The 26,960-nt window shown below is 39.4% G+C and overlaps 1 protein-coding gene across 2 annotated transcripts in view; it reads right to left on the bottom strand.

The window, feature by feature from the left end:
- Positions 1–15,919, bottom strand: part of SIDT1 (SID1 transmembrane family member 1) — a 110,958-nt gene extending 95,039 nt beyond the window's left edge. The window contains exon 1 of one of the 2 annotated variants that reach the window (XM_060639980.3): positions 14,928–15,919. In XM_060639980.3, coding sequence (XP_060495963.3) covers positions 14,928–15,137 — 210 coding nt within the window. In that variant the 5' untranslated portion in view covers positions 15,138–15,919. The remainder of the gene's footprint in view (positions 1–14,927) is intronic. The other variant, XM_060639982.3, reaches the window with a different exon arrangement.
- Between the last annotated feature and the right edge of the window lie 11,041 nt (positions 15,920–26,960).

Here is a 26,960-nt window from a genome sequence, read left to right as displayed (position 1 = left end):
CCTGATGTGGGGCTCAAACCCACGAATCATGAGATCATGACTTGAGCCAAAGTCAGATGCTTAACCGACTGAGCCACCCAGGTGTCCCTGCTGACCTTAGTTTATTTTGAGCAAAATACAGGTCCTTAGGGTTTGTTTTGGTTTTGGTTTGCATAGCCACTAAAATACCTCAAAAAAAGACCTTCAAATTTTCCATTTTCACATTATCCAAGAAAAGAAAATAACGTTTAAAAATGTATTTTTTTTTTTTTTTTGGCAAAACAGAAAGGACTGTGATTCTATTGCCTGAAGCATCATGATATGTTTGATATTTTCCTTAGCAAATGAGCAGAAAGGATGGTGAGGCCCCAATTCGAACAGCTCATTAGATGTGCCTTTAAATCATTAATGCACCATCTTGGTGTGTTGATGTGGAGCTTCTGTTAGCCCCAGAGTTAAACAATGTAGGAAGAGCTGGCTGTCAAACTCTGGCTGCTGCATGGCAACGTGTGATAATTATCAATCAGTCTGAAAGGAAAAAAGAAATACTGGCATCTTCTTGAAGCAAAGAAGTTTCACGGTTTCACAAGTATTAAGTCCCTTGGTCTTTTACATTCAAGCCAACGGGGAGAAATGACACAGGAGACCCTTCAGGTAACATGTTGAAACCAAAGCGGGAAAGGAACGAACACTGAAAATCCCTACATATTGTATCAGATACCTTAAAATACCCCTTCAGAAGGGGGCAACACAACAATATCATCAAAACAAAATAACAACCAAAAAACGAAACCCAAAACTATAGCAAGCCTACTGACATGGCACTCAGGAAGAAACAAACGGAATGTGAGAGAGAAACAAAATGGAACTTTAATACAAGCTCAGCACTGGTGGCAAAGGTGGAGGTAAAAGAGGGAGACAAAATAAAACACTTCCAGGTGGTGGAGCCCTACGGGAAGCCTCTGAAAAGAAAAGAAAACCAACCAAAGGAGAAAAGAGTAGTGTTTTAGAAACAATAATTTAAAGATTTCATTTACTGGCTTTTATAAGACAAGGAGTTAGAAATGATCTTTTTGGCAAGAAATTTCTCCTACTTGTCAATAGTTAAGAAAAAAATTAGGGATGCCTGCCTGGCTCAGTTGGCAGAGCATACGACTCTTGACCTCAGGGTCGCAAGATTAAGCCCCGCATTGGGCAGAGAGCTTACTTAAAAAAAAAAAAAAAAAAAAGTTGTATACATTCTTTACATTCTTTACACTCATGTGGAATTTAAGAAACACAACAGATGAACATAGGGGAAAGGAAAGAAAAATAAGATAAAAACAGAGAGGGAGGAAAACCATAAGAGGCTGTTAAATACAGAGAACAAACTAAGGATTGCTGGAGGAGGTGGGGGGGGGCGCTAAATGGATGATGGGCTTTGAGGAGGACCCTTGCTGGGATGAGCACTGGGTGTTGTAAGTGATGAATCACTAAATTCTATTCCTGAAACCATTCTTACAGTATATGTTAACTAACTTGGATTTGAATAAAATAATAAAAAAAATATAAAGCCAAGAATTAAAAAAAGGGGCGGGGGGCACCTGGGTGGTTCAGTCAGTTAAGTGTCTGACTCTTGATTTCAGCTCAGGGCATGATCTCATGGTTTGTGAGTTCAAGCCCTGATTCGGACTCTGTGCTGACAGCAGGGAGCCTGCTTGGGATTCTCTCTCTCTCTCTCTCTCTCTCTCTCTCTCTCTCTCTGTCCCTCCCACAAGCACACACTCTCTCATTCTCTCTCTCTCAAAATAAATAAATAAACATTAAAAAAAAATTACAGTCTCACACATGGTTAAAAAAAAGAGAGCACTGAACTTTAGTGCTTGAATAAAGATAAAAGATGTAGTTTTCTCTTCTCAGTGGGAGGAAATAAAGCTCAGAGAGGAAATAGGATTTGCTGGAGGCACACAGATTGTTAAGGAGATAAAAACACACATTTTCTGGTGCCCCACACAGTGTTCTTCCCCAATACTGCTCAGCCTGTCAGTGTTTTGTTGTCCTTGCCTTAGGAATGTAAAACATGGTTTTTTGTGTGAAATATTTAGAAAATACAGGAAAGACCATTAAAATTCACCATAATCTCACCACGTAGAGACAACGTAAAGTTTATTGTATTTCAAAAATCCCTAATGAAAACCTACATTTAAAAAAACATACTGAGAACTCCATAGTCAAGGACTTGAAATGGATAAAATTTTGAAACTGAATTCAGGCACTCAGATATTCTAGCTGCAGTGATTACTTATATAATTTGTTTCACTATTCTGGCTTTCAGTTTCTCATGAGTAAAAAATAATTATATGCTTATCCTTTTAACTGCAAATTCAAAACTGAGGATCACTATACTTATTAAATGGTCTAGAGACAGATTTGCTTGGAACCCAACAGATAATCTGGATAATGGGTTGCAATAGATGCCCTAGATGATAATTGATGATGTCATCTTCCCTTGTGATTCCTTAAAAGCCACTGAAATATTATTATTTTGCTAGTGATGGAGAAGTACAAATCTGTACCCCCCGTTACAGTATGTGTTTTTCCCACACCACCAAAAGATTCTCAGACATTAGCTGGGTGATCTGCAACTCAACTCAATTCTGACACTCTCTACTATCTACTTGGAGATAGTGTCAGATCCCCAGGTTAAGAGTTCAGTTCTAGGAGACTACCTCTCCACTTCTTCCCACCTTCAGATGCCAATCACAAAGTCCAGGTTGGGGGTGCCTGGCCAGCTTAGTCAGAAGAACATGCAACTCCTGATCTCAGGGTGGTGAGTTGGAGCCCCAGGTTTGGTGTAGAGATTACTTAAACAAACAAAAAAATAAACTTAAAAAAAAGAAAAAAGTCCAGGTTGTCACCTGACTAACCAGCTATAGATCAAAGATTCCAACAACCCCCTTCTTGGGTTCAATTAATTTACTGGAGTGGCTCACAGAACTCAGTGAAACATTTTACTTCCAAGATAACCTGTTTCTTATTACAAAGGACATAACTCAGGAATAGCCAGATGAAAGAGATGCACAGAGCAAGGTATGTGGGAAGGGGTGTGGAGCTTCCATGCTTTCGGAGCGCACACCTCTCCCTGAATCTCCACGTGCTCACCGAGAAACTCTCTGAGCTCCATCCTTTAGGGTTTCTATGGAGGCTTCATTACATAGTAAAGATTGATTAAATCATTGGCCATTGGCAATTCAAACTCCAGCCCCCTCCCCACCCAGGAGGTCAAACGGGGATGGACTGAAAATTCCAACCCTCCAATTATATGGTTGGTTCCCTCTGGCAACCAGTCCCATCTTTAGGGTCTTTCCAAAAATCACTTCATTAACATAAACTCAGGTGCAGTTCAATGATAAGATATCTTTATCACTCTTATCACTTAGAAAATTCCAAGGGTTTTAGGAGCTCTGTGCCAGAAACTGAAAACCAAATATATATATATATATATATATATATATATATATATATATATATATACACACACACACACACATATATATGTGTGTGTGTATATATATATATGACTTGTTATAATCATGATATTACAGGAGCAAAGAGAAGAAACCTACTTTCTGGGTTGGAGTTAAAAGAGAGATTCCTTAATATGCCCACGATAGACAAGGAGTGCGACTGACTTGAAGAGGAAAAAAATCACCTGTTATCCATAAAAATTTTTTAAGAAGAATAAATAAATAAATGGGAGAGAAAGAAAAGCTCTTTCTTATAGTAGAATATCAACCGATAAATGTGGAATGATGAATTAGGAAATGACTAGTTGGAAACCACTATGGTAATATCTGATTTAGACAAGAATAATCAATGGATGTTAAAACTGGTGCTTGAAAGTTTGATGAGGGATAGAATATTTATAGTCTCAAGGTATTGCTCCACAAGTTACTTTTTTGATTACAAAAGGAAAATAGTAACTTTACAGTGGAGAAACCTGGGAGAGACCATCCTAACCACGTAACCCACGTTACCACAATAACAATAGGAAAGCTTAATATCATGTGCCTCTGATATGATGCACTAAGGATACAATATCACTTGTGTGATGATATACTGAAAATGTATACCCTGAATCTAATCATGAGGAAACATCACACAAACCCAAATTGAGGGACAATCTATAAAATAACTGGCTGGGGCACCAGGGTGGCTCAGTTGGTTAAGTGTCTGGCTCTTGATTTCAGGTCAGGTCATGATCCCAGGGTCATGGTATGGAGACCTGCTTCAGGCTCTGTGCTTAGTATGGTGCCTGCTTAAGATTCTTTCTCTCTCTTCCCCACTTGGCTGTGCCCCTCCACTCATCCCCAACCTACCCCCAACTCATGTGCTCTCTCTCTCTCTTTAAAAAAAAAAAATATTGAGCAACATTTAATAAATACATACATACATAAAATAAAATAAAATAAAATAAAATAAAATAAAATAATATAATATAACTGGCTGTACTCTTCAAAAACATTGAGGTCCACAAGGTAAAAAAAAAACAACCCAGATTCTTAACTATAGAAAACAAACTGGTGGTTGCCAGAGGGGAGATAGGTGGGGGGATGGGTGAAATAGGTGGAGGGGATTAATTTAATTTAATTTAATTTAATGTTAATTTTCTGATTTTCATCATTATTCCATGGCTATATAAGAAAATATTCTTGTTCATAGAAAACATACACTGAAGTATTTAGAGACAAAGGAGCATCATATCTGTAGCTTAGTTTCAAATGTTTTGGGGAAAAATTTGCTTATGGGGAGGGAGACTGATAAAGCAAATTTGGCAAAAAAAATTGGGATATTTGAGTGAAGGGCATATTGGAGTTCTTTATATGGTTCTAACTTTTCTGTATATTTGAAGTTATTTCAAAATTATAACTTACAGAAAAGAATGGAGAGAGGATTCTGAGAAGATGGTGTCAGTAGCAGCAGAGAATTTAAATCTCAAGTGTGCCTTGTGAAAATAGGGCAACTGGGAAGACAGAACAAAAATTTCATGGAGAACATTTACCAAGATAAGGTATCCTGCACAAACTCCAAAACATGACTGGGTGGGAAAAATTACCAACAGCTTCAACACCTGTGTGGTATCAGCAATTGTGTGGGTAGAATCAGAAGGAAGCATGGGGCTCTGCTGGCTCTGAGAATCAGAGAACCCAAAATCCATCTAAAAGTGCTCCCTAAAAAGATGGGAGGGCCAACCTGAGAACAGTAGTTGAACCTGGAGGCAGCTTTATAGGCTTCAAGTTGTGAGTAGGTGTAAGAACACTTGAGGAAATCCAGACCCTTCTGGAGTAGTCTGGGCCTCATGGATTCTCAAAACTAATCAAAACTCCTTTCCTAGAAAAAATTCTGCCTGACGAAAAGCTGTGGGAGTGGAACCCAAACTGAACAGGATGAAGCAAGAACAAAGGAAAGAGGAAGTCTCCATAAAATGGGGGAGAGGACCTATGAAACTTCTCAGAAAGAAAATCATGTTTTGATCACCTCACCACGATAAGAGAAGAAAGCTAGGAAAGCTATCCAGGTCTATCTTTCCCTTCTAAAGTAAGAAAAACTCAGGGTGCCTGGTGGCTCAGTGTATTGAGTGTCCCACTCTTGATTTCAGCTCAGGTCATGATCCCAGGGTCGTGAGTTGGAGTCCTGAGTCAGGCTCTGCACTGAGAGTGGAGCCTGCTCTTTCTCTCCCTCTGCCCCTCTTTCCCACTCATGTTCTCTCTCATTCTCTCTCTCTCTCTCTAAAATAAAAAATATATATATATATATATATATAAGTTAAAAAAATAAAATAAGGAAAACTCATCTAGAGTAAAGATGAGCAATAGACAAGGACTGCAATTGAATCCCACACAAAGTCATTGCAAGTCAAAGGGAATAAGGAGGAGAAAACACCATTTCAGATGGTGAAGGTATGCCAGAAAGCTGTACCTATAAAACAGATGGAAAGCATAGCCTAACATTTCCAAATTTCAAATTATGAACATTTTAAAATCTATGAAAAAAGCCATAAATAAGAATTTTAAAAATTCAGAAATGAGGTTATTGGAGAAAATGAAGTTTTAAAAAAGAAATGGCAGAACTCAGGAAAAGATTACAAATAAATTTTAAAATTATGTTATAAATGAATATTTAGTATGAAGGAAATAAGGAAAATAGAAGATGGAAAGGAGAAAAAATTTAATCTGGGCAGGATGTAAAAAAACAATTCTAGAAAAATGGATAGCTATAGGAAACAATAAAGAAGGGCCAACATAAGTATAAAGGGAATTCCTAAAGAAGATAACCAAGCATTGGAATAAACGAATGTTAAAAACTGTAAAGAAGGGTGCCTGGGTGGCTCAGCCAGTTAAGCATCCAACTTCGGCTCAGGTCATGATCTCACAGTCATTAATTCCAGCCCTGCTTTGCGTGAACTCGAGCCCCACTGCAGGCTCTTCACTCTATCTCCCTCTCTCTGCATCTCATGAGATTCTCTCTCTCCCTCTCCCTCTGCCCCTTGCTCACTTGTGCATGTGCTCTTTCTCTCAAAATTAAATACATACATACAATAAAAACTATAAGGAAAATTTCTGGAATTAAAAAAAGATCATTGAAGTTATATATTGAAAGATTACATCACATACTTGGGAAAGACTGACCTACCAGACCCGGTCTGTTAAAACTATTGTATTTCAAAGAAAAAGGAAAAAGAGTCAGGAATCCAGGCAGAAAAATGAAATTGCTGCAAAGGGAAGAATCCCTTTTATCATCAGTTTTGCCAGAAGCCAAAGGAATAATATGGTTAAAACTGAAGGAAAAAAAACTGTAAGCCAAGGGTTTTATATTCAGCTAAACAGTCCTATAAATACAAAGGCTGTGGACAAAGCGTTATAAACCTGAAAGGTTCCTAGAAGATCCTAGAGAATAAGCTTTAGAGAAAAAAGGCTGGAGGACATTAATATAAGGACGAGTTGTGTATTTTTAATATATAAGTACCTGTAGAGCTAAAACTAAATGTTGTTTGTAAGGAAGGTAGTCTAGCTCGTAATGACGATATGCTTTGACAATATAGATAAGTACCACTAACCAAAAATGGGATGAGAATGGGAAGAATAATGAAATAATGAAGTTAGATGAAAAGTAGATAAGTTAATTAATTTTTTATAGGTATTAACTAGGGTTTAGATTTTGGGGTTGGAAAAAGAGATGGAGAAGAAGATACCGGCTAATTTCAATATTGCTCATCACAGAGAACTAAGAGATGAAATTGGAAGAGGCTAATGGCATTATATAAATATATTAGTAAAGAGGAAACTATTAGAGCAACAAAAACCTGCTTTATTTGTTTTTAAGTTTATTTATTTTAAGGGAGAGAGGGAGCAAGCGTGCGCATGAGAGAGCTCAAGTGGGGAAGGAGCAGAGAGAGAGGGAGAGAGAGAATCCCAATCAGGCTCTGCACTGTCAGCAGACCCTGGGATCATGACCTGAGCTGAAATCAAGAGTCAGATGTTCAATCAACTGAACTTCCCAGGCACCCCAAAACTGCTTTAGTTTATAGGCTATAAAATTTTAAATGGCTACCTATAGAAGAACAGAGGGAATGAGATGCAGGGAACAGAGGTAGAAGCTGGACTTCTGCAAATATATCATGTTTTATAGATTTTTATTTGTTAGTTTTCAAACAAAATTAAGAAGCATCCCTGAAATTCAAACATAAAAGGACACAAATGAACCTAACAAGTTGATAACATAACTGCCCTGAAAGGGTAACATGACTGTCCTGCTACCTTACTTTAAAACATAGGAATTTGTCTCGACATCAATTATGAAATATGCCCTAAGGTAAAAGGAACTGTAAAAATAAATCTTTAACTGTTGCCAGCAATCTTATTGTTTGTGGCAATATTAGTAGTTATCTAAAACTGTTGTGTGTATATTAAAGCAAATGAGTAAGTTGTTATCATCGAGAAACAGGGTTTTTGGCACAGGAGAAAGGAAATACATACATGTGTAAGATGGATGAGGTTAAGTAAAAACCCTGTGTTTCTGAATTTGAATCAGAAGTACTAGTATGAACTCACAATACGGTCTCTCCTTTAGCTCCATCTATTGAAAAGATTTAGAAAAAAACTTACCAAGCCATTAGCAATACTAATGGCACTAGCAGACTGACTACTAGCATACTGTGGTCTCTATTTGCTACTCAAAGGAACCTGACCTTCTGGAAAAATGGCTGATTCCATGTTGGCGACAAGAACTGAATGTGACGATGGGGTGCCTGGGAGGCTAAGTTGGTTAAGCATCTGACTCTTGATTTCAGCTCAGATCACGATCTCACAGTTGGTGAGTTTGAGCCCTGAATCAGGCTGTGTGCTGACAGTGGGGAGGCTGCTTGGGATTCTCTCTCTCTCTCTCTCTCTCTCTCTCTCTCTCTCTCTGCCCCTCCCCTGTTCACGCTCTATTTCTCTCTCTCAAAATAAATAAAATAAACATAAAAAAAAAAGAACGGAACCTGATGAATCTGGAATAACTTTTCATACCAGAAAGCAAGGAAGATGTTAGAGAGCACTTGGATTTTATCAAGAGAATTCAGGCTCCAACTCAAATTGGCTTTCACTGGCCAAGGAACAATTTGAACATAAAGTTAGTAATGACAATGGGTCGAGGCAAATCAAATAGGTTTCAATTCATGAGCTCATGATTATGCTAAATGAAATCTCATTGATCATTATTATAGGATGCTAGGAGACCAACTCATTATATTGAAAATTGCTAAATAAAGGTAAAAAAATGAAGACTTTATCTCATGTTTGTTTACATACAGTAGCCTAAGGTGCCCAAATAGCTGATGAGGAGAGGTTTCTTATTATAGAACTATTCCAGCTCTTTGGGGCGCCTGGGTAGCTCAGTCAGTTAAGCATCTGACTCTTGATTTCTGCTCAGGTCATGATCTCATGGTTTGTGAGATCAACCCTGTGTTGGGCTCTGCCCTGACAATGTGGAGTCTCCTTGGGATTCTCTCTCTCTCTCTCTCTCTCTCTCCCTCCCCTTCTCTCTTTGCCTCTCTCCTGCTCACATGCACATGCTCTTGAGAGAGAGAGAGAGAGAGAGAGAGAAAGAAAGAAAGAAAGAAGAAAGAAAGAAAGAATAAAAAATGAAGAAGTATTCCAGCTCATAAACAGGGGTGCCTGGGTGGCTCAGTTGGTTGAGCATCATCCCACTTTTGATGCTCTTGATTTCAGCTCAGCTAGTGGGATCCAGTCCCACGTTGGGCTCTGAATTGAGGGTGGAGCCTGCTTAAGATTCTCTCTCCCTCCCTCTTCCCCTCACCCCTGTCCACACTCTCTCTCTAAAATAATTTTTTAAAAACTTCACCCATTAAAAAAAAGAAGAAATATGTGATAATTAAAATATTATCACCTTGTTGGGGCACTGGGTGGTTCAGTCAGTTAAGCATCCGACTGCTGCTCAGGTCATGATCTCATGGTTCGTGAGTTCAAGCCCTGCGTCAGGTTCTGTGCTGACAGCTCAGAGCCTGGAGCCTGCTTCAGATTCTGTGTCTCCCTCTCTCTCTGCCCCTCCCCCAATGGTGCTCTGTCTCTCTCCCTCTTAAAAATAAAATATTTAAAATATATCTATATTATCACCTCGTTCCTAATGAATTCATGAAACTAGGCAATAATGACCAAAGGTGGCTATCATCACAAAAAGAGACAACCAGACACTATGTGCCTCCTGGTAAAATATACCACCACTTTCAATGTAGTATTGTCAAAACAGAAATCTGATCTATGTTTCCATACCTGAAAGGCCTTTCCCCTTTCTTTCTGCCTATCCAAGTTCTGCTTATCCATTATGACCTTTCCAAGCTTCATTTCCCCCAACAAAGCTATCTGTGGGACGAATGACTTCTCTAAGCTTCTTGTAGTACTCGGAACAGTGCCGTCCAAAGAAAACATAATATGACCCACATACGTGTTTTTAAATTTTCTAGTGCCTACTTTAGAAAGTACAAAGAGGGGTGCCTAAGTGGCACAGCTGGTTAAACATCTGACTCTTGATTTTGGCTCAGGTCATCATCTCACGGTTTGTGGGATTGAACCCTATTGTCGGGTTCTGCCCTGACTAGTGCAGAGCCTGCTTGGGATTCTCTCTCTCCCTCTCTCTCTGCCCATCCCCCACTTGCTCACATGTGCTCTCTCTCTCTCTCTCAAAATACTTAAAAAAAATAGTACAAAGAAACAAGCAAAGTTAGTTTTATTACTATATTGATTTAACTTAATATATCTAAAATATTATCATTTAAACATATAATCAATAAAAAATATTAATTACACATTTCACGTCCTTTTATACTGTCTGAAATCTGGTGTGTAATCTATACTTACAGTACATCTCATTTTGTGACTGGCCACATTTCAAGTGCTCAATAGCCACATATAGATAATGGCTACCATATTGGACATCACACACTTACAGAATCCATTATATAATTTAGCACATGACTGTCAGGTCTAGGCAGGAAGAAGATGGGTTCTTTATAAAATCAGACCTGTAACTGAAGTAATGTCAGCCCCTAAACATCCTTATAATATGTTGATGCTGCTTTTTCAGAGACACAGAGGAAAATGTGGGAGGTGACTGCTATGGACTGAATGTGTCCCACTCTGCCACCAAATTCATGTTGAAGCCTAATCCCCCACGTGACAGTATTTGGAGGGGAATTAGATCATGAAGTTGGAGCCCTCATGATGAGATTAGTGCCCTTAAAAATGACAGGAGAGAGCTTGTTTCTCTCCCTGATCTCTGGGCCATGAGAAGACACAGCTGTGAGGCACTGTCTACAAGCTAGGACGCCAGCTGTCACCAGGCACCAAATCTGCTGACACTGTGATCTGGGACTATCTAGCCTCCAGAATTGTGAGAAATGAGGTCTGTTTTTTAAGCCACCCAGTCTATGGTATTCTGTTCAGCCAGATAATGTGCTAATGAGATGATTTCCTCCTCACAAACAAGCAGGTCAGTAAGAGGAAGTATGAAGTATGAAGCCAACAGAGGGGCCTTCTCTGCCTCAGTATGTAAGGAACACAGGAAGAGTACATCTCAGACTGGGGGAGCTGAGGCTATCACATCCAAGGTTTTAACTCTTTTATGTAACCAGTAACGTGTGGTTAGAAGTTACTACTGGAACATCCTGATATGTATTTCATCGTTCATGAGAATTGGATAGGCTTTTGGAATCTGGTTCCAAGAGGCAGTATAACTGGTTCTAGATCTGCAACTACTGGTTGATATGAATAAAGCCAAGGATTGTTCCTTGGGCATAGAAAAGCATATGTCATTAAAAGATACATGTCTCCATGTCTCCATTGAATAAACAAAAGAAGTATTTCCAGGGAAACATTTCAATTTTAAAAATCTATGGTGACCAATGTATTCTGTTACTGAAAGCCTCCAAGAAGACATCTTGCTGCATGGTAGTTTGATTTTTATTTAAAAGCTCCTTATCAGCATCTAGCCCAAGTTTAAACATTTGATTATTGCCACCACCTGTCTCTACAAGAGTATTCTCATTTCTCAATAAACCTGCTTTTGTGCCTTCTGTCCCAGTCAAACATATGCCTGGTGACTTTCTCAACAAGGTGATTTCCTTCTAGTTTAGTTCCAGCCCTGTAGTTCTAGAAGACTCTGTTTGCCAAAGTAAAACCCTACTCCCCTGGAAAGGAGTCTCCAGATACTTGCCCTCCAGGGAAATGAAATGACTCATGACCTTGCCTAACCTGTAACTTGATCTTTATTTTCATTTTTCTTCTTTAAAGCAGTCACTCCATTCTTTCAGTTTTTTTTTTTTTTTTTTTTTTTTTTTTTTTAATGGCAGCTTCATATTTACATTACTCTGCCTAGAAGGTCTGTGAGACCTTTCCTGATGCTGACCTCAGCTAATTAGCATGACAAATGCTTGGCTAAATAGTTCCTTGGGACAGTGTTTGGTAAGGGAGATGCAGTGGCTGACAGGAAAGATTAGGGCCAAAGGCTCCCAAAGCAGCTTCCTCTCCTCCCCAAAGCCTAAACTGAGAATAGCTTTTCTCCTCCAAACTGAAGAAAAAAATAAAGGCAAACAGAACAATGGCTTGATGAGAAAAGGAAAAAAGATTAAAACTCACAAAATTATACTTTATTATGTCTTTTTCTAAACCAAATTCTTTGTGGCACTGAAGAACAATTGGTGAGAAATGACCCCTACAGGGAAGGAATCCCTGACCAACACTTTGTCAGATTAAAGGAAAAAGGTCCTGGCCAAGCTTTTGCTCTTGGGTTCATAGATCTTCACTTAGCAGACCCCTTCAGTAATGATGGCAAAACTGCTTCTCATGAATAACAAGAATTTAGAGTGGGAGGCTAGCATTTGGGGTAGGGAAGTAGCCAATAAGATGGTGATAAGGCAGGGCCTAAATAGTAGTGCCACCATCTTGAAATTTTCCTTGGTGGGGAACAGTCAGTAAACATTATGACAGTATTGCCTAGATTTCTGCTTTCATCTATCACTTATCCTGTGCTGTTCTGTAATTCCATTATGCTATTCCAAACCTTCAATGAAATCCTGCTATCTCCAAAAGCATTGTGTTCATGTTATCGTAAGGTGGGATTGCAGGTATAAACACTTGAGTTATCTACCAGTCCCATGGTTCCCAAATGTATTTCTCAGACTAGTGAACTTTTAGGGACTGCTGGGGTTGTCAACTTTTTATTGTATTATGCAAAGATATTTTACAAACTAATTTTTCATAAAACAAAAGGTATTTATTTAATAAAGGTACCATTGTTTCATAAAATAAAAGGTATTTAAAAAAATTTTTTTAAATGTTTATTTTTGAGAGAGAGAGAGAGTGTGAACAAGAGAGGAGCAGAGAGAGAGAGAGACAGAATCCAGAGCAGACTCCAGGCTCTAGCTGTCAGCACAGAGCCCGACATGGGGCTTGAACCCACAAACCATGAGATCATGACCTGAGCTGAAGTCAGATGCTTAACCAACTGAGCCACCCAGGTGCCCCAATAAAAGGTATTTAAACATGTAGAGAGGCACCATGGAAAGGGCCTAATTTCATAACAACTGTTAAAAATGTTTTTATCTGGAATGGTCTCATACTCTGAACCAATTAAAAAGTACATATTCTATTTTATTTAGTTTTATTCCAGGTTCCTCAAATCTTTCTTTACTTATTTATTCACTTTTCAAAGACATTAGTAAACCTCTCATGTGCCAAGCACTGTGCTAGGTACTGGAATATGGAGATGAATGTGACTCTGCTCTGTCCTCAATCTCTCACACTGTTCTAGGAAAGTCAAGCAAGCAGTGCACCTGTGCTGTGGTAGAGAAACTCACGAAATATTAAAGGCGAAAGGCCAAGCAACAGTTAAAAAAGTCAATCTATTTCTTTTATTTTAATGTTTATTTATTTATTTATTGAGAGAGAGAGGGAGGGAGAATTGATTGAGGGAGGGGCGGAGAGAGGGAGGGAGAGAGAGAGAGAGAGAGAGAGAGAGAGAGAGAATCCTAAGCAGGCTCCTTGCTGTCAGTGCAGAGCCTGACATGGGGCTTGGTCCCACAAACAGTGAGATCATGACCTGAGCTGAAATCAAGAGTCGGACGCTTAACCAACTGAGCTGAGCGACCCCCCAGGCGACCCCCCAACACGGTCAATCCATTTCTAAGCAAAAGTGCAAGGAACTACTAAAGCCTGATGTCAGAACTTTGCACATACCATTTGAGTTTCCTTACTGATGATTTAGGGGGAAACTGACAGGATACCCCAGAGATCACGGAATTTTTTTCTGATCAAATTATAGGGCTAGTAACACAACTCATGTGCATGTCAGCTGGCCCATACTGCACACTGGACAGGAAGAGATGAGTTGTATGGAACTGGGGCGATAAAAGCTGCCCCTCCTACTTGTTCACAATAGAATGGCTCTGCAGAGTCACCCTGCTCACTTCAGGACATACAACCTGAAGGTCAGCAGAGGACAAGCCAGGGTCAGGGCTCTGCTGCCACGGTGACAGCACCTTAGGATTTGGTGCCAGCCTGGGGCAGGTACACTGGGGAGTTTTTGTGTTTTTTTTTTTTCTATGCTCTAGAGGGTACCATATTAGAAGGAAAGACCTAACTGTGCATTTTGTTTTTACATTATATAATCAGAATATATGTGTCAAAGGGATAGTTGCTGTGACAGTCATTTCCTCCCCTTGTGTCACCTCCGTTCCTGACAGAAATAGGTCTAGAACTTTCAGACAATTACCCACCCTTATTTCACATCAAAACCTCCATAGATCAGCTGCTGGCTGCAGTTCAGACATCTCTGGCCAGGTCTTGTGGCTTTCTCTGAAGTACATACGTGTGACAGTAGTACAAAAACACAGGAAATGACTATTGAACACACAGAGGCTCGGCAGGCAGCTTGCGTCCATTCTCACACATTCCTATTTTAGATTCTGAGCAGCTCTCCCTCCCCATGCGCTATGAAATAGAAGGGTCTGGCCGAATCATCCAAATGAAATGAGGTTCCTTCTCCGCAGGGGATTAGAAACAGCGGTGCGGACCTTTCCCTCCGCAACCCTAGAAACCTTGAGTTTCCTAGAGAAAGGCCCACCAGGGGGCAGGAGCCACGGAAGGTGCAGGGAACCTGCGCCTCTACAAAGCCCGAAATGCCAGGGGACCAGGCCAGGGAAGGTGCGAGATGAACCGGAGTTGTCCCGGAGGCCGGTTGCGGGGGATGCGGCAGCTCTGGCAGGGCAGTGATTGCTTTGAAGAGAAAAGGGAGCGAGGGTCCTGTGGTCCCCAAGGGCTCCCGAGGTCAATTCCCGGGGGACCCAAAGCAGAGACGGGGCTCTGAGATCTGGCAAGTTCCTGGGAGTCGAGCGAGGAGAGCGAGTGTCTTACCTGGCCAGGCTGGCTGGTGTAGTTGAAGGAGTAGATGTTCTCGGTGCTGAGGCTCACCACCCCGCTGTAGACGCGATCGAAATCGGCGCCCCTGGCGGGGTCGCGGGGGTCTCCGCGCGCCAGGGGTTGCGCGGGGCGCGGGGATGCCGCCGCCCGCAGGAGCCAGGGCAGCAGCGCACAGAGCAGCGCCAGCCGCGGGCAGCCCGGCATGGTGGGCGCCGCGCCCCTGCCGCGAAGCAGAGCCTCCCTGGCGAGGGGGCGAGCGCAGAGCTGGTCCTTTCAAAGCCCCCTGCGGGCCCCGGCGCTACAGCGCAGCTCGGGCGATGCCAGGCAAGCCCCACCGGCGAGTGCTGGCAACGCGCGCGCGGGCGAAGGGTCGATCAAATATTGATGCAGCCGCCTGGGGTCTCCGCGGGAGGTCGCGGGCCGAGAGTAGTGGAGGCGGGGGGTAGGGGGGTCTCGGGCTGCTGCTGTGCTCTCCGGCTTCTACATCGTTTTCCTTCCCCCTTTCTCATTTCTGAGAATCCCCCACTTACCCAGCTAGAATTTCAACAGATCTCTTCCCTACTCAACCTCAAAAAAAAAAAAAAAAAAGGCATAAGATACATTAGAAATGTTCACTAGTCTTAAAGAGTCAACCTGACCAGCCACCGAACAGGAAATAACAGTCTGTCTCAAGTAAATGTGTACCCTGGCTGCAAGAGAAGAAATAGAAAGCAACAGAGCCTGTCCCCAAAGAGGGTGCACGAGTTCGCTTTTCCTGTCTGCTACCTGCAGAGAATTCCTGCCCATCTGAATGATGGCTATTAATGCTCAGTTCTTCCTTCTCTAACAGCAACCCTTCCCAGACACCTGTTTTATTTCTTTATCATCTTCTCTTCTCCAGGAGTGCCTCACATCATCGCTTTCTCTCTTCCTCGCTGTATGTAGTAAATATGTACAGTCATAAAAGCAATGAATAGACAGGGTAAAGGAGACAATTTCGAACACCGCCTGAAGTCTGTTCCCGGAAGTTGTCAAGGACGACTCAGAGCAGCAAGGCTTATGCAGTGGGCATTTCTTTCCGCCCCAAGTTCTTGTCTACTTTACCTCTGCAATGATTTCTTAAATTCTGGGAGAATCCCTGGGATTCGGGATTGTTTTTCAAAAGAGAGAAACCACAGTCCATCATTAAAAGGAAATACCCTTCTGGAAAAGTTTAGGGGATTCAATTTAAACACTTGAAGAGGCAGATGAAGGGTGAGGTGGGCAGAGGATCCCAGGGAAGTCTTTGTGGAATGTCGAACAATCACACTTCAGGTGTAGAAGAGGACTTACTGTTTTATTTTAGCTTCAAGTTATTTGTAAACTAGAAAATAAGATAATTGCATTGAACCTGAAGGAACATTTAAAGAGAAGCCACGAAGAAGAGATGATGTTCAAAGAGTTAAGTTACAGATTGAAATCCTAGCATTTACTGTTCAAAGGAAGGTTTTTTTTTTTTTTTTTTAAATTTAAAACTTCATTGAATTCCTATAACTTACTAAAATACCAAAAATTAGTTCCAAACATTTGGTATAATGTTTTATAACTGTGCAATCAGAAACCAATACTGATGGAAGATTGAGTTAGAGACTCCTTATTAGGATAATTTTCACTTAAAAAAATAAAGTTTAAAGTGCAGCTCATTGTTTTGAGAAATATAATAATTTCATCCAGAATTTGAATGATATTAAACCGCTGTATTTCAAATGTCTATGCCTCTTTTTAGGATTTAACAAAATTTCATAAACTTGAAGTTTCTAAAGTTCTTCCAGTTTAACTGGACTGGCCAGTTGAGGCACCCTCTAAGGGATAGGGTCATGGAGTTCTGCTCAATACCACAAGAGGTAAGGAACTCCTTATCCTTCTTTTGGGGGCAAGTGGCTACTTATTAGAATGATATTTCACATTCTAAATTGGAATCTGCCTCTCTTCCACTCACTGGCATGAATTCTGCCCTCTGGAGCCATAGGAATAAACCTAATCCTTCTTCCACATGACAGCCTTGTAGGTATTTGGAGGAGCTATGACCCTAACTGTAAGTAATGAAATTAGAAGTGATGAGAACAGATCCTTTATCTTAGCAAAGAACCCAAAATATTTACTTTAAAGCCATTATAGATGATATATATATACTAATTTGAATTATATATTACAAATCACTCTATACTGTGATCTAATCGTCATTCCACAGAATGACCTTAGGTAATTAACCTCCCAGGATCACAAGGGTGCTGTAAGGATAAGGGGGGTGGGAAGAAGAACGTATTTGACATTGTATTAGAAAGTTTAAAATGTCATATGGCCAAATATTGTTATTGTATGACTCCTAGTTCAACAGCTAAAAAGTTAAATATGGTCCATCAGCCAGGCTTGTAAAATATCTAACAATCCCAAGCTTGCACTGTGAGAGGCTAAATACACAAACAGATCATGACCAGACCATATATGAAAATAGACCTCTGACCCCAACCTCTACAGCAACTGGTCCCGGAAGACAAAACACAGTCTCTGTAGCAAATGGCCCAGAACAATCAGGACTTGGTCAGTGACTGCCAGCTTCCCCAGTTTTTGCCTCTGCTTCCAGCTCAGGATCAACTGGAGGAAGCTAAATATGCTCTACAAACCATAAAATGGCCCACTTCTAGTTAGCCTGCTCGCAGCTTCTCTGTGCTACCGAGGTCCAATCAGAGTATTTCTGAAACCTTCCCTTTTTTTTTCATTATAAAGCTTTCCCAGTCCCCTGCCTGCCTTTGAGTCTTGGTTAACCACAAGTGATGGTGGCTTGCTACAGCAAGCTCTGAATAAATAACCTCTGTTTTCATTTGAGTGGTTTTTGTTTATGTCCCTAGTTTTCCTTGAAGGTTCCGATGAGACGTTGTCTGCACTGCCTGTCACCGTGGACTCCATCCTTTAACCAGATGTGATACACACCAAGGCCCCTGCGCCTTACCCCTCGCAGTGTTGAGTGTGTGTTGACATGGTAAGTGAGCTTTTTGTCTGAGCTCCCCTTTCCTCGCTTTTGAGTTCTGTGGCTACCTAGTCTCAGTTGGATACATGGGTTTTGTTATTGGTTCCCATTTGTTTGGCATCTTTGGTGGAGTCAGGCTGTTCTTTTTCATCCCTTTTTACTCTCTCTTCTGCTTCTGTTTTGTGCTATGTTGTCTAAAAGTATTGTTTGTCACAACGTAGAACACTGGGCCAGCATTCTTTTGGACAAACTTTGCTTTGGATCACCTATCCTTTGTTTCATTTGTTTTGTTCTTAGAGTTTGGTTTTGATCCACAGAGAGCATTCTGTTTTTCCACCTGCCTTCAGGTGTAGGTCGTTGGGTCTACATTTGGAGGCAGCTACCTTCAAGTCGTGATCTCAAGACTCAAAGTGCACAAGCATCGTTTTCAGTTGCCAGCTCTTACAGGCTCAGCTAAGTCTAATTTTTCTCTTCCTTTTGGAGAAGTTCCTGATAAGTGTCTGCTCACTACAGTTCTAATTATTATTTTTTAATTAATTAACTTATTTTGAGAGAGACAGAGATAGTACAAGTGGGGGAGGGCGAGAGAGAGAGAGAGAGAGAGAGAGAGAGAGAGAAAATCCCAAGCAGACTCCATGCTGTCAGCACAGAGCCCAATGCAAGGCTCGAACCCATGAAGCCATGAGATCATGACCTGAGCTGAAACCAAGAGTTGGACGCTTACCTGACTGAATCACCCAGGCCCCCCTACAGTTCTAATTCTTACACCTATGTTTCAAGTGACATAACTTCACCAAGGATGACCTGGGCCTTCAATGGCCACTCTGTGGGACACTAGACTTGAACAAAATCATTTGACAGGTGTCTTAAAAAAGAAAAGGAACGAAGTTTTCTCAGATCCAATGGGGCCTACTTTTTGACTGGTTTGCAGAGGCCTTCAAATGAAATTTTGTGTTCAAAAATTGTTTCACTAAAATATTCTTTGGTCAAAGCTAGTGAAAAACTTGGCAAACTTAAACAATAATCTAGATTCATTTCCATAGTAAGCCTTCCCCCTCCTGGTCCTCCAGTTGCCTTCCTGTGGCCCCCTTCCCTCTAATATTCCTCCTTCTGCATCTCCTCCTTCCTCTTTCCCTTGTCCAGACCTCCTATCTTTTCCCAACAATTCTCTAAAACCTCCAAATGCTAATTGCCTCCAATGGTCTATCCCTCCCATAAGCCAGGTATGCAGATGACTATAGAATTTAAACCTCAGACCCAAGATGAATTAAGAAAGATTTTCCTAATCCCAAACAAGACTAGCAAAGATTCATAGAAGAATCTGTAATTCTTTGGGTGCACATAACCCAGAGTTGCTTGACCTATATCAATTTGTATGCATGTTGATCAGAACCTCCAGTGCTAAATCCTGGATAACACAAGCTGATTGGACCAATCTGGAGAGGGACCTACAGGATTCCTCTCTCCACAAAAAGCCTTAGGGTCAGGAAATGGGCTTGAAAAATAAGTCAAAGTCTTCTTAAAGCCATACCTGAAACATTTTTAATAAGAGTTGATTACATCATAATTCAATGGTGTAAACACAAGGATGAAACTACAGGAGATTTCAGGATAAATAAAAATGGCTTTCGCCGGCACTAATCTTGCTGTATTAAATCCTGTCATCTTTGCTTAACTTCTTCTTTGGAGAAAATATAGAACACGAGTGTAAGTATTTCAGATAACTCACAGATTTGTCCCTATCTCCCAGCCCTTAACTATAACTCTTGGGTCCTTGATCAAAAAACATCGTTTCCTGCTCTGTGATACCATATCTACAAATTTATTAGCGAGAGATATACTTCACAAATAGAACTGTAATATTAAAAACGGACACCAGAGGGACTATTTCTTGAGGTTTCAGAGGACTTGTCAATTCCTCATCAACTTGTGTCTGTTCTATATAATCCTTTCCTTCTCCACTATACTTAATGTATACTCCAGATACAGATCTTGAGATTGTACTTGACACTCTATGGGCTAATGTTCCCATGGACATAGGAAAAATAATTGGAACAGAATCTATTAAAGTTCAGATAGATATTACCAAACTGTTACCCACACATCACCAAGGGTAGAAACCTAAGCCAAAAAGTCTTTACGTTTTTAGTTGAGGGCCTTATATTGAGAGTCCTTTCATAACGTGCACTAATCCTTGTAACATTTCTGTCCTGCCAGAAATGGAAAGAATATATTGATTTATTCAAGATCTCAGGATATCAATACAATTGTTATCTTTCCTTCCCCATTGGTACCTAACCCAAATATCATCCTGTCATCAGTTCCTCCCCAAGCCACCTCCCTCAACGTAGTGGATCATTGCTGTGCCTTTTCGGGGTGTATCCCTACACTGAACAGTCAGTATTTTTTTTTGCCTTCATCTGAGAGGACATGGATATACATGGATAGCTAGGCCCTAAGGGTTTTTTGAAAGCCCCCTCCTATTTTCTTAGGTCCTTAATCAAGAACACAAAGATATGAGTTTCTCTTGTGGTTTATTTCTGATATAATATATAGATGATTTCCTACTTTGTTCAGAGAAGTCTATAGCTCTCAGTCTTAGCAGAAAAAAGGCATAATGTCGCAAAAAAGATAAATTACAATTTTGTGAAAACATAGTAGTATATTTAGGGTAGGGAGGGAAAAACATTCTCTCATGACAGGGTAAAGACAATCCACGACTATCATGGACCTTTCACAAAACTACAACTGAGATGATATCTGGGTCTCACTGGATATTTCAGACAAGGGGTGCATTTTTTTTCTGAGACTGTGGCACCTCTTTATGAAATGGCTAAGTCTTCAGTAAGATCCACTGTCTTCTGGGGTCCCAGGTTTTACACAAGCTTTCTTTAACCTGAAGAAGGCTCTTTGACAGTCTGCTTCTCTTGACATCCATAACAAAATAAACCCTTTTGCTTATTTGTGCATGAGTGTTCTGGGGCTTAAAGCCTTGGAGTTTTAATTCAACTTCATGGAAACCATCAAAAACCCATCACTTGCTGTAGCCTCACCCTCACCCCATTGCAAAGGCTGATACCCTTTGTGTTATGGCAATACTGCCACTGCAAAACTTGTCGATGCTTCTGGGGAATTAGCTCCAGGTTCCCTGTTAGACTTTATGGTTCCTCATGCAGTACAGACTTTACTGCTGACTGAAAACACACAACACCTTTCAGTGAGTTGATTAACCTCTTATGAATTTCTGTTGACCCTCTCCCCCTTACATTACTATTGCTGCAACACCCTAAATCCTACCACTCTTCTGCTCTGAAGAAGAGGAACCCCATAACTGTGTTACTTCAGTGATGGGACTTTTCTGTACTTTGCTTGGCTTTATTAGAGACTTACATTGAGAATCTTGACCTAATATTTGTTCATGGGTCATACTTCAAAATTGAAACTGAAGTTATCAAGCTATCTCTAATGCTGTCACTAACCTAAACTGTCCTTTATAGGATAGTCCTCTATCTGAGGTAAAGTTAGTCCATATGGCAGAACTGATAACACTTAGAACTTGTTAACCAGCCAAAGACAAGATAGTAAACATGCATGCAGATAGCAGGTATGCTTGTGGAGTAGTACATGATGCTTTTAGAAACAAAAAGGTTTCCTCACCTCTGCTTTCCTCACCACCCCATCGAAAGTGGACAACAAGCTCAGGAATTTTTAGATGCATTTCTACTTCCTAGTGAGACAGCTATTGTAAAGATTGAGGCCCATGGTAAAGATTGAGGCCCATGGTAACAGAGATAATATGGAAGTTAAAGGACATGCTTTGGCAGATCATTTTGCCAAGAAGCCAACAAGCTGTCTTAACCAAGTTTATGATACTAACTAAACCCCCAAAGGATAAATCTCTGGACTGAGTCAAAGAGGCTATCATCAAATACTCACATTTAGCCTCTGATTTGGAAACAGAAGAATGGAAAAATGCAGCATACCCTTCACTAAGATAATCCTCAGCATGCTCAAGAAGGCCATTTGGTGGCACCAGAAGATTTCATGGATATTAGCTGAATTTCTCCATGAAGCTACTCATCAGGGTAAAGACAAATTGCTTACTATTTCAAACCAACACTGGTGGGAAACTTTAAAAAGACAGTGGAGATTATTTGTGGGTTATGTGTTACTTGTGAACAGCATATCCTGGAAAAACTGTAAAGATGAGGCATGGTAGGAACCAAAGCCTCAAGGATCCTTTGAATACCTTCAGATGAATTTTATCCAGCAATCACTCTCCACAGGATTTGTTTATTTTTAGGATGGGTTGAAGCATTTTCTTGCTGAAAATCTTGGCTGAAATTTTTTTCAGTCTCTGAAAAGCTACTTGATTTTGTTTCCAACCTGGGACATACCAATTTTTATATTAAATGACCAAGACATGGTTTATATGAATCCTTTTAAAAGAACTTTGTAAGGCATTACCCCTTCTCAAAAACTGTGCTGTCCTTACCACCTACAAACTTCTGTAAAAATCCAAAGAAACATGGTGTCCTTTAATTAAAATTAGCAAAACTGTCAGAAATACTCGAGCTTCCTTGGGTAAAAGTACTCCCACTAGCCCATATGGCCATCTGATCCATTTCCTCAGGGACACATTGGTTATGTCCTTATGAACTGTTAACAGGAAGGCCCATACATTTAGAAATTATATGCCTGATATTAGACTCTTCTCTGCTGCACGGATATGTGGCAAAATATTGTACTATACCCAGTCCTATCATGAACAGCTTAAGCCCAGCTTCCCACAACACTTCTAAAATAGGCTCCTTATGGCCATTACCCAGAAATTTCATGTTGGAAGAGACATTGGATAAAAAAAATGCTCTTAAACCTCACTGAAAGGTATCTTATCAGATATTATTACAAATCTTGCCAATATGAAGAAGAATCAATGTCATTAAAAGATATAAGCAGTTGTGGAAACAAAGTCAACTGGTATGAGAACAAACAGACTATTTATTCAGAACTTAATATAGGGAGGATTTCGGCCACTATCACTTGCATTTGTCAGAGACTCAAAGACAGGAGGGGAGTGGAAAAGGTTTATAGTGAAATAAACTATAAAGGGAAGGGAAGACTTCAAAAACACTGATTCGAAGGTGGAATGGGGAAGCTGGAGGTAGACTAAGTAGAAGCAGGATATCTTATGGTTTGGGGAACACATTTGGCTCACATTTGGACCACCCAGAGAAAGCTATATAAACAGCTTTCTTAGTATAACTGACATATTTCTTAGTATAACTTCACATATTTAAAGCACACATATCACCTGTGTTATATACATACATATCCATGAAACCATTATCTATATATTCATTACTCTCTAAAGTTTCCTTCCTCCTTTATATCTCTCTCCTGCTTCCTTCCTTGTTTCCTTTCTATTCCCAAGTGACAGCTGGTCTGTTTTCTGTCACTATATTAGTTTTCATTTTCTAGAGTTTTATATGAATGGATCCACACAGTATGTACTTTTTTTTAGTTTGGCTTCTTTCGCTCAGCATAATTATTTTGTTAGAAGAGTTTTGTTAAAAATTTTCTAAGAATTTTTACATCTATATTCATGAGAGATATTGGTGTGTAGTTTTTCTTTTTTTGCTTGTTTGTTTTTGTTTTTTTTTTTTTTTTGCTTTTGTTTGTTTCTTTTTTTTTTTTTTCTTTTTTGTAATGGTCTGGTTTAGGTATCAGGGTAATGGTGGCCTCAGAGTGTGAGTTGGGAAGTATTCCCTCCTTTTCCATTTTTTTTGAGATAGTTTGTTTAGAATTGGTGATATTTCCCCCCCAAATGTTTGTAGAATTCATCAGTAAAGCCATCTGGGCCTGTAGTTTTCTACGTGGGAAGGTTTTTTTGTAACTGGAATTTAAATTTCTTTAATAGATACAGAGCTATTCATTCAGGTTATGCTTTTTTTTTTTTTTTGAGAAAGCTTTGGTAATTTATGTCTTTCAGGAAAGTGGTTCATTTTATCTATATTATCAAATGTATTACCATACAGTTGTTCAAAATACATTCTTTGCATCTATAGAATATTTCACCTTTCTCATTCTGATATTGGTAGTTTATAGGTAATTTTCCTGATCAATTTGTTTAGAGGTTTAGCTATTTAATTAATCTTCTCAAAGATTCAACTGTCAGTGTCATTAGTTTTATTATTTTTGGCCTATTTTATTGATTCAGTTTTAATATTTATTATTTTCTTTCTTCTTACTTTGGATTTAATTTGTTTTATTTATCTAATTTCTGAAGGCAAAAGCTGAGATCACTGATTTGAGATCTTTTCTAATATAGGTGTTTAGTGCTATATGTTTCTTTTGAAGTACTATTTGAGTTACATTTCACGAATTTTGTAATGCTGTATTTCATTTTCATTTAATTCAAAATACATTGTTTTGATTTCTTGTTGACTAATGGCTTTTTAATAAGTATATTATTTTTCCCCAAATTTTGAGGGATTTGACAAGAATCATTATATTACTGATTTCTAATTTAATTACATTATAGTCAGAGAATATTCCTGGTATGACTTGAATATTTTTGAATTTATTGAAATTTGTTTTATGGTCCAGATTATTGTCCATCATGCTAAAATTTCTGTATATACATGAACGGAATGTTGTTCTGGTTGTTATTCTTCTGGTTGTTAGAGTAGTGTTCTATAAATATCAATCAGGTCAAAATGATTGATAGTGTTGTAAAGCCTATTATAACTTTGCTGGTTTTCTGCCTACTTGTATTATAAATTATTCAGTGAAGGGCATTGAAATTTCTTAAAAAAGTTTTTTTTTAATGTTTATTTTTGAGAGAGAGAGAGAGAGAGAGAGAGCGCATGCGCGCGAGCATGGGTGGGGGATGGGCAGAGAGAGAGGGAGAAAGAATCCGAAGGAGACTCCACATTGTCAGCATGCAAAGCCTCATATGCGGCTTGAACGCAAGAACTGTGAGACCATGATCCGAGCTGAAGTCAAATGCCAAACCCACTAAGCCACCCAGGCACCACAGGGCATTGAAATTTTTTACTATAATTATGAATATTTTATTTTACAATGCAGTTCCATCAGTTTTGCTGCATTTATTTTGAAGCTCTCTTATTAAGTGAATAAATGTTTAGGATTTTTATATATAGGATATATATATTGGATTTTTACATATTTTTGATTGAATGTCCTTTTTGCCATTGTGAAATCATCTTTAAAATTTTTTTTTAATGTTTATTTATTTTTGGGAGAGAGAGAGAGAGAGAGAGAGAGAGAGTGGGGGAGGGGCAGAGAGAGGGGGAGACACAGAATCTGAAACAGGCTCCAGGCTCTGAGCTGTCTGCACAGAGCCCAATGCAGGGTTCAAACTCACAGGCCGCGAGATCATGACCTGAGCAGAAGTCAGCCACCTAACTGACTGAGCCACCCAGGCACCCCTGAAATCATCTTTTTTTATCCCTGGTAATATTCTTTGCTCTGCAAACTAGTTCATCTAATACTGATAAAGACATTCCAACTTTCAATTAACTAATGTTAGCATGATATATCTTTTTCCATCTTTGTGCTTTAAACTTCCATTTTTAGGGGCACCTGGGTGGCTCAGTCGGTTAAGCGGCCGACTTCGGCTCAGGTCATGATCTCGCGGTCCGTGAGTTCGAGCCCCGCGTCGGGCTCTGTGCTGACAGCTCAGAGCCTGGAGCCTGTTTCGGATTCTGTGTCTCCCTCTCTCTGACCCTCCCCCGTTCATGCTCTGTCTCTCTCTGTCTCAAAAATAAATACACGTTAAAAAAAAAAAATTAAACTTCCATTTTTATATTTAGTGTATGTTTCTTCTAATAGGCATCAATTAAAAAAAATACAATCTGACCATCTCTGCCTTTTAATAGTGGTATTTAGACCATTTGCAATATTTATTTATTTTTAAAGTTTATTTATTTATTTTGAGAGAGACAGAGACAGCATGAGTGGGGGAGGAACAGAGAGAGAGGGACAGAGGGAGAGAATCCCAAGCAGGCTCCACAATGTTGGCACAGTGGGGCTTGAACTCATGGAAACTGTGTGCTCATGACCTGAACTGAAATCAAGAGTCGGACATTTAATCAACTGAGCCACCCAGGCAACCCTAGACCATTTACATTTAATATAATAATTGATATGACTCTATCATCTTGATATTTATTTCCTATTTCTCTAGCCTGTTGTTTCCTTTTTTTGTGCTTTTTCTGCTTCTAGATTAATCAAATAAATTTTAGTATCTCTTTTGTAATGTCTTTTTTTATAAATATCTCTTTTATTATTTTAGTGATGGCTTTAGGTTTATGATGCACATCTTTAACTTATTACATCTACCTGCAAGTAATATTATATATGTCAGGAATAATTTAAGAACCTTACAATAATAGACTTCCACTGGTCTACTCTGGCCTTTATACAATTGTTCCTGTGCATTTTACTTTTACATATACCATAAACCTCATAATACATTTTTATTATATTTATTTAAGTAGTTAATTACTTTTAAAGAGATTAAAATTATAAGAAAAATAATTGTATATATTTATCCCTAAAGTTATTTCTAGTGCTCTTCATTATGTAGACTCAGATTTCTATCTGGTATTATTTTCCTTCTGCTTCAAGTATTTACTTTAACATTTCTCATAGTGAGGATCTCCTGGTGATAAATTGTATCAGTTATGTGTGGAAGCAGTTATGTGTGGGAGCATTCTCATTGAAAAAAATATTTTTGACAGAAAAGAATTCTAGGTTAACAGCTTTTTTCTTTCAATACACTTAAATGTTCTATGCTGTCTTTTTGCTTACAAAGTTCTAATGAGAAATAAAATGTTATCCTTATTTTTGTTTCTCTGTAATGTTTCTCTCCGGCAGCTTAAAACATTTTTTTAAAAATTATTATTACTGGTTCTGAGCAATTTAATTATTATGTACACTGATGTAATGTTCTTCATCTTTCTTTTGTTTAGGTTTTGTTGAGCTTCTGGAAGGCAGATTTGTGGGTAAAGATG

This window comes from Panthera onca, chromosome C2, assembly GCF_046562875.1.
Source record: "Panthera onca isolate mPanOnc1 chromosome C2, mPanOnc1 haplotype 2, whole genome shotgun sequence".
NCBI classification, from domain to species: Eukaryota; Metazoa; Chordata; class Mammalia; order Carnivora; family Felidae; genus Panthera; species Panthera onca.
The sequence above is the reverse complement of the archived record's forward strand: the minus strand, read 5'-3'. Positions and strand labels throughout refer to the sequence as shown.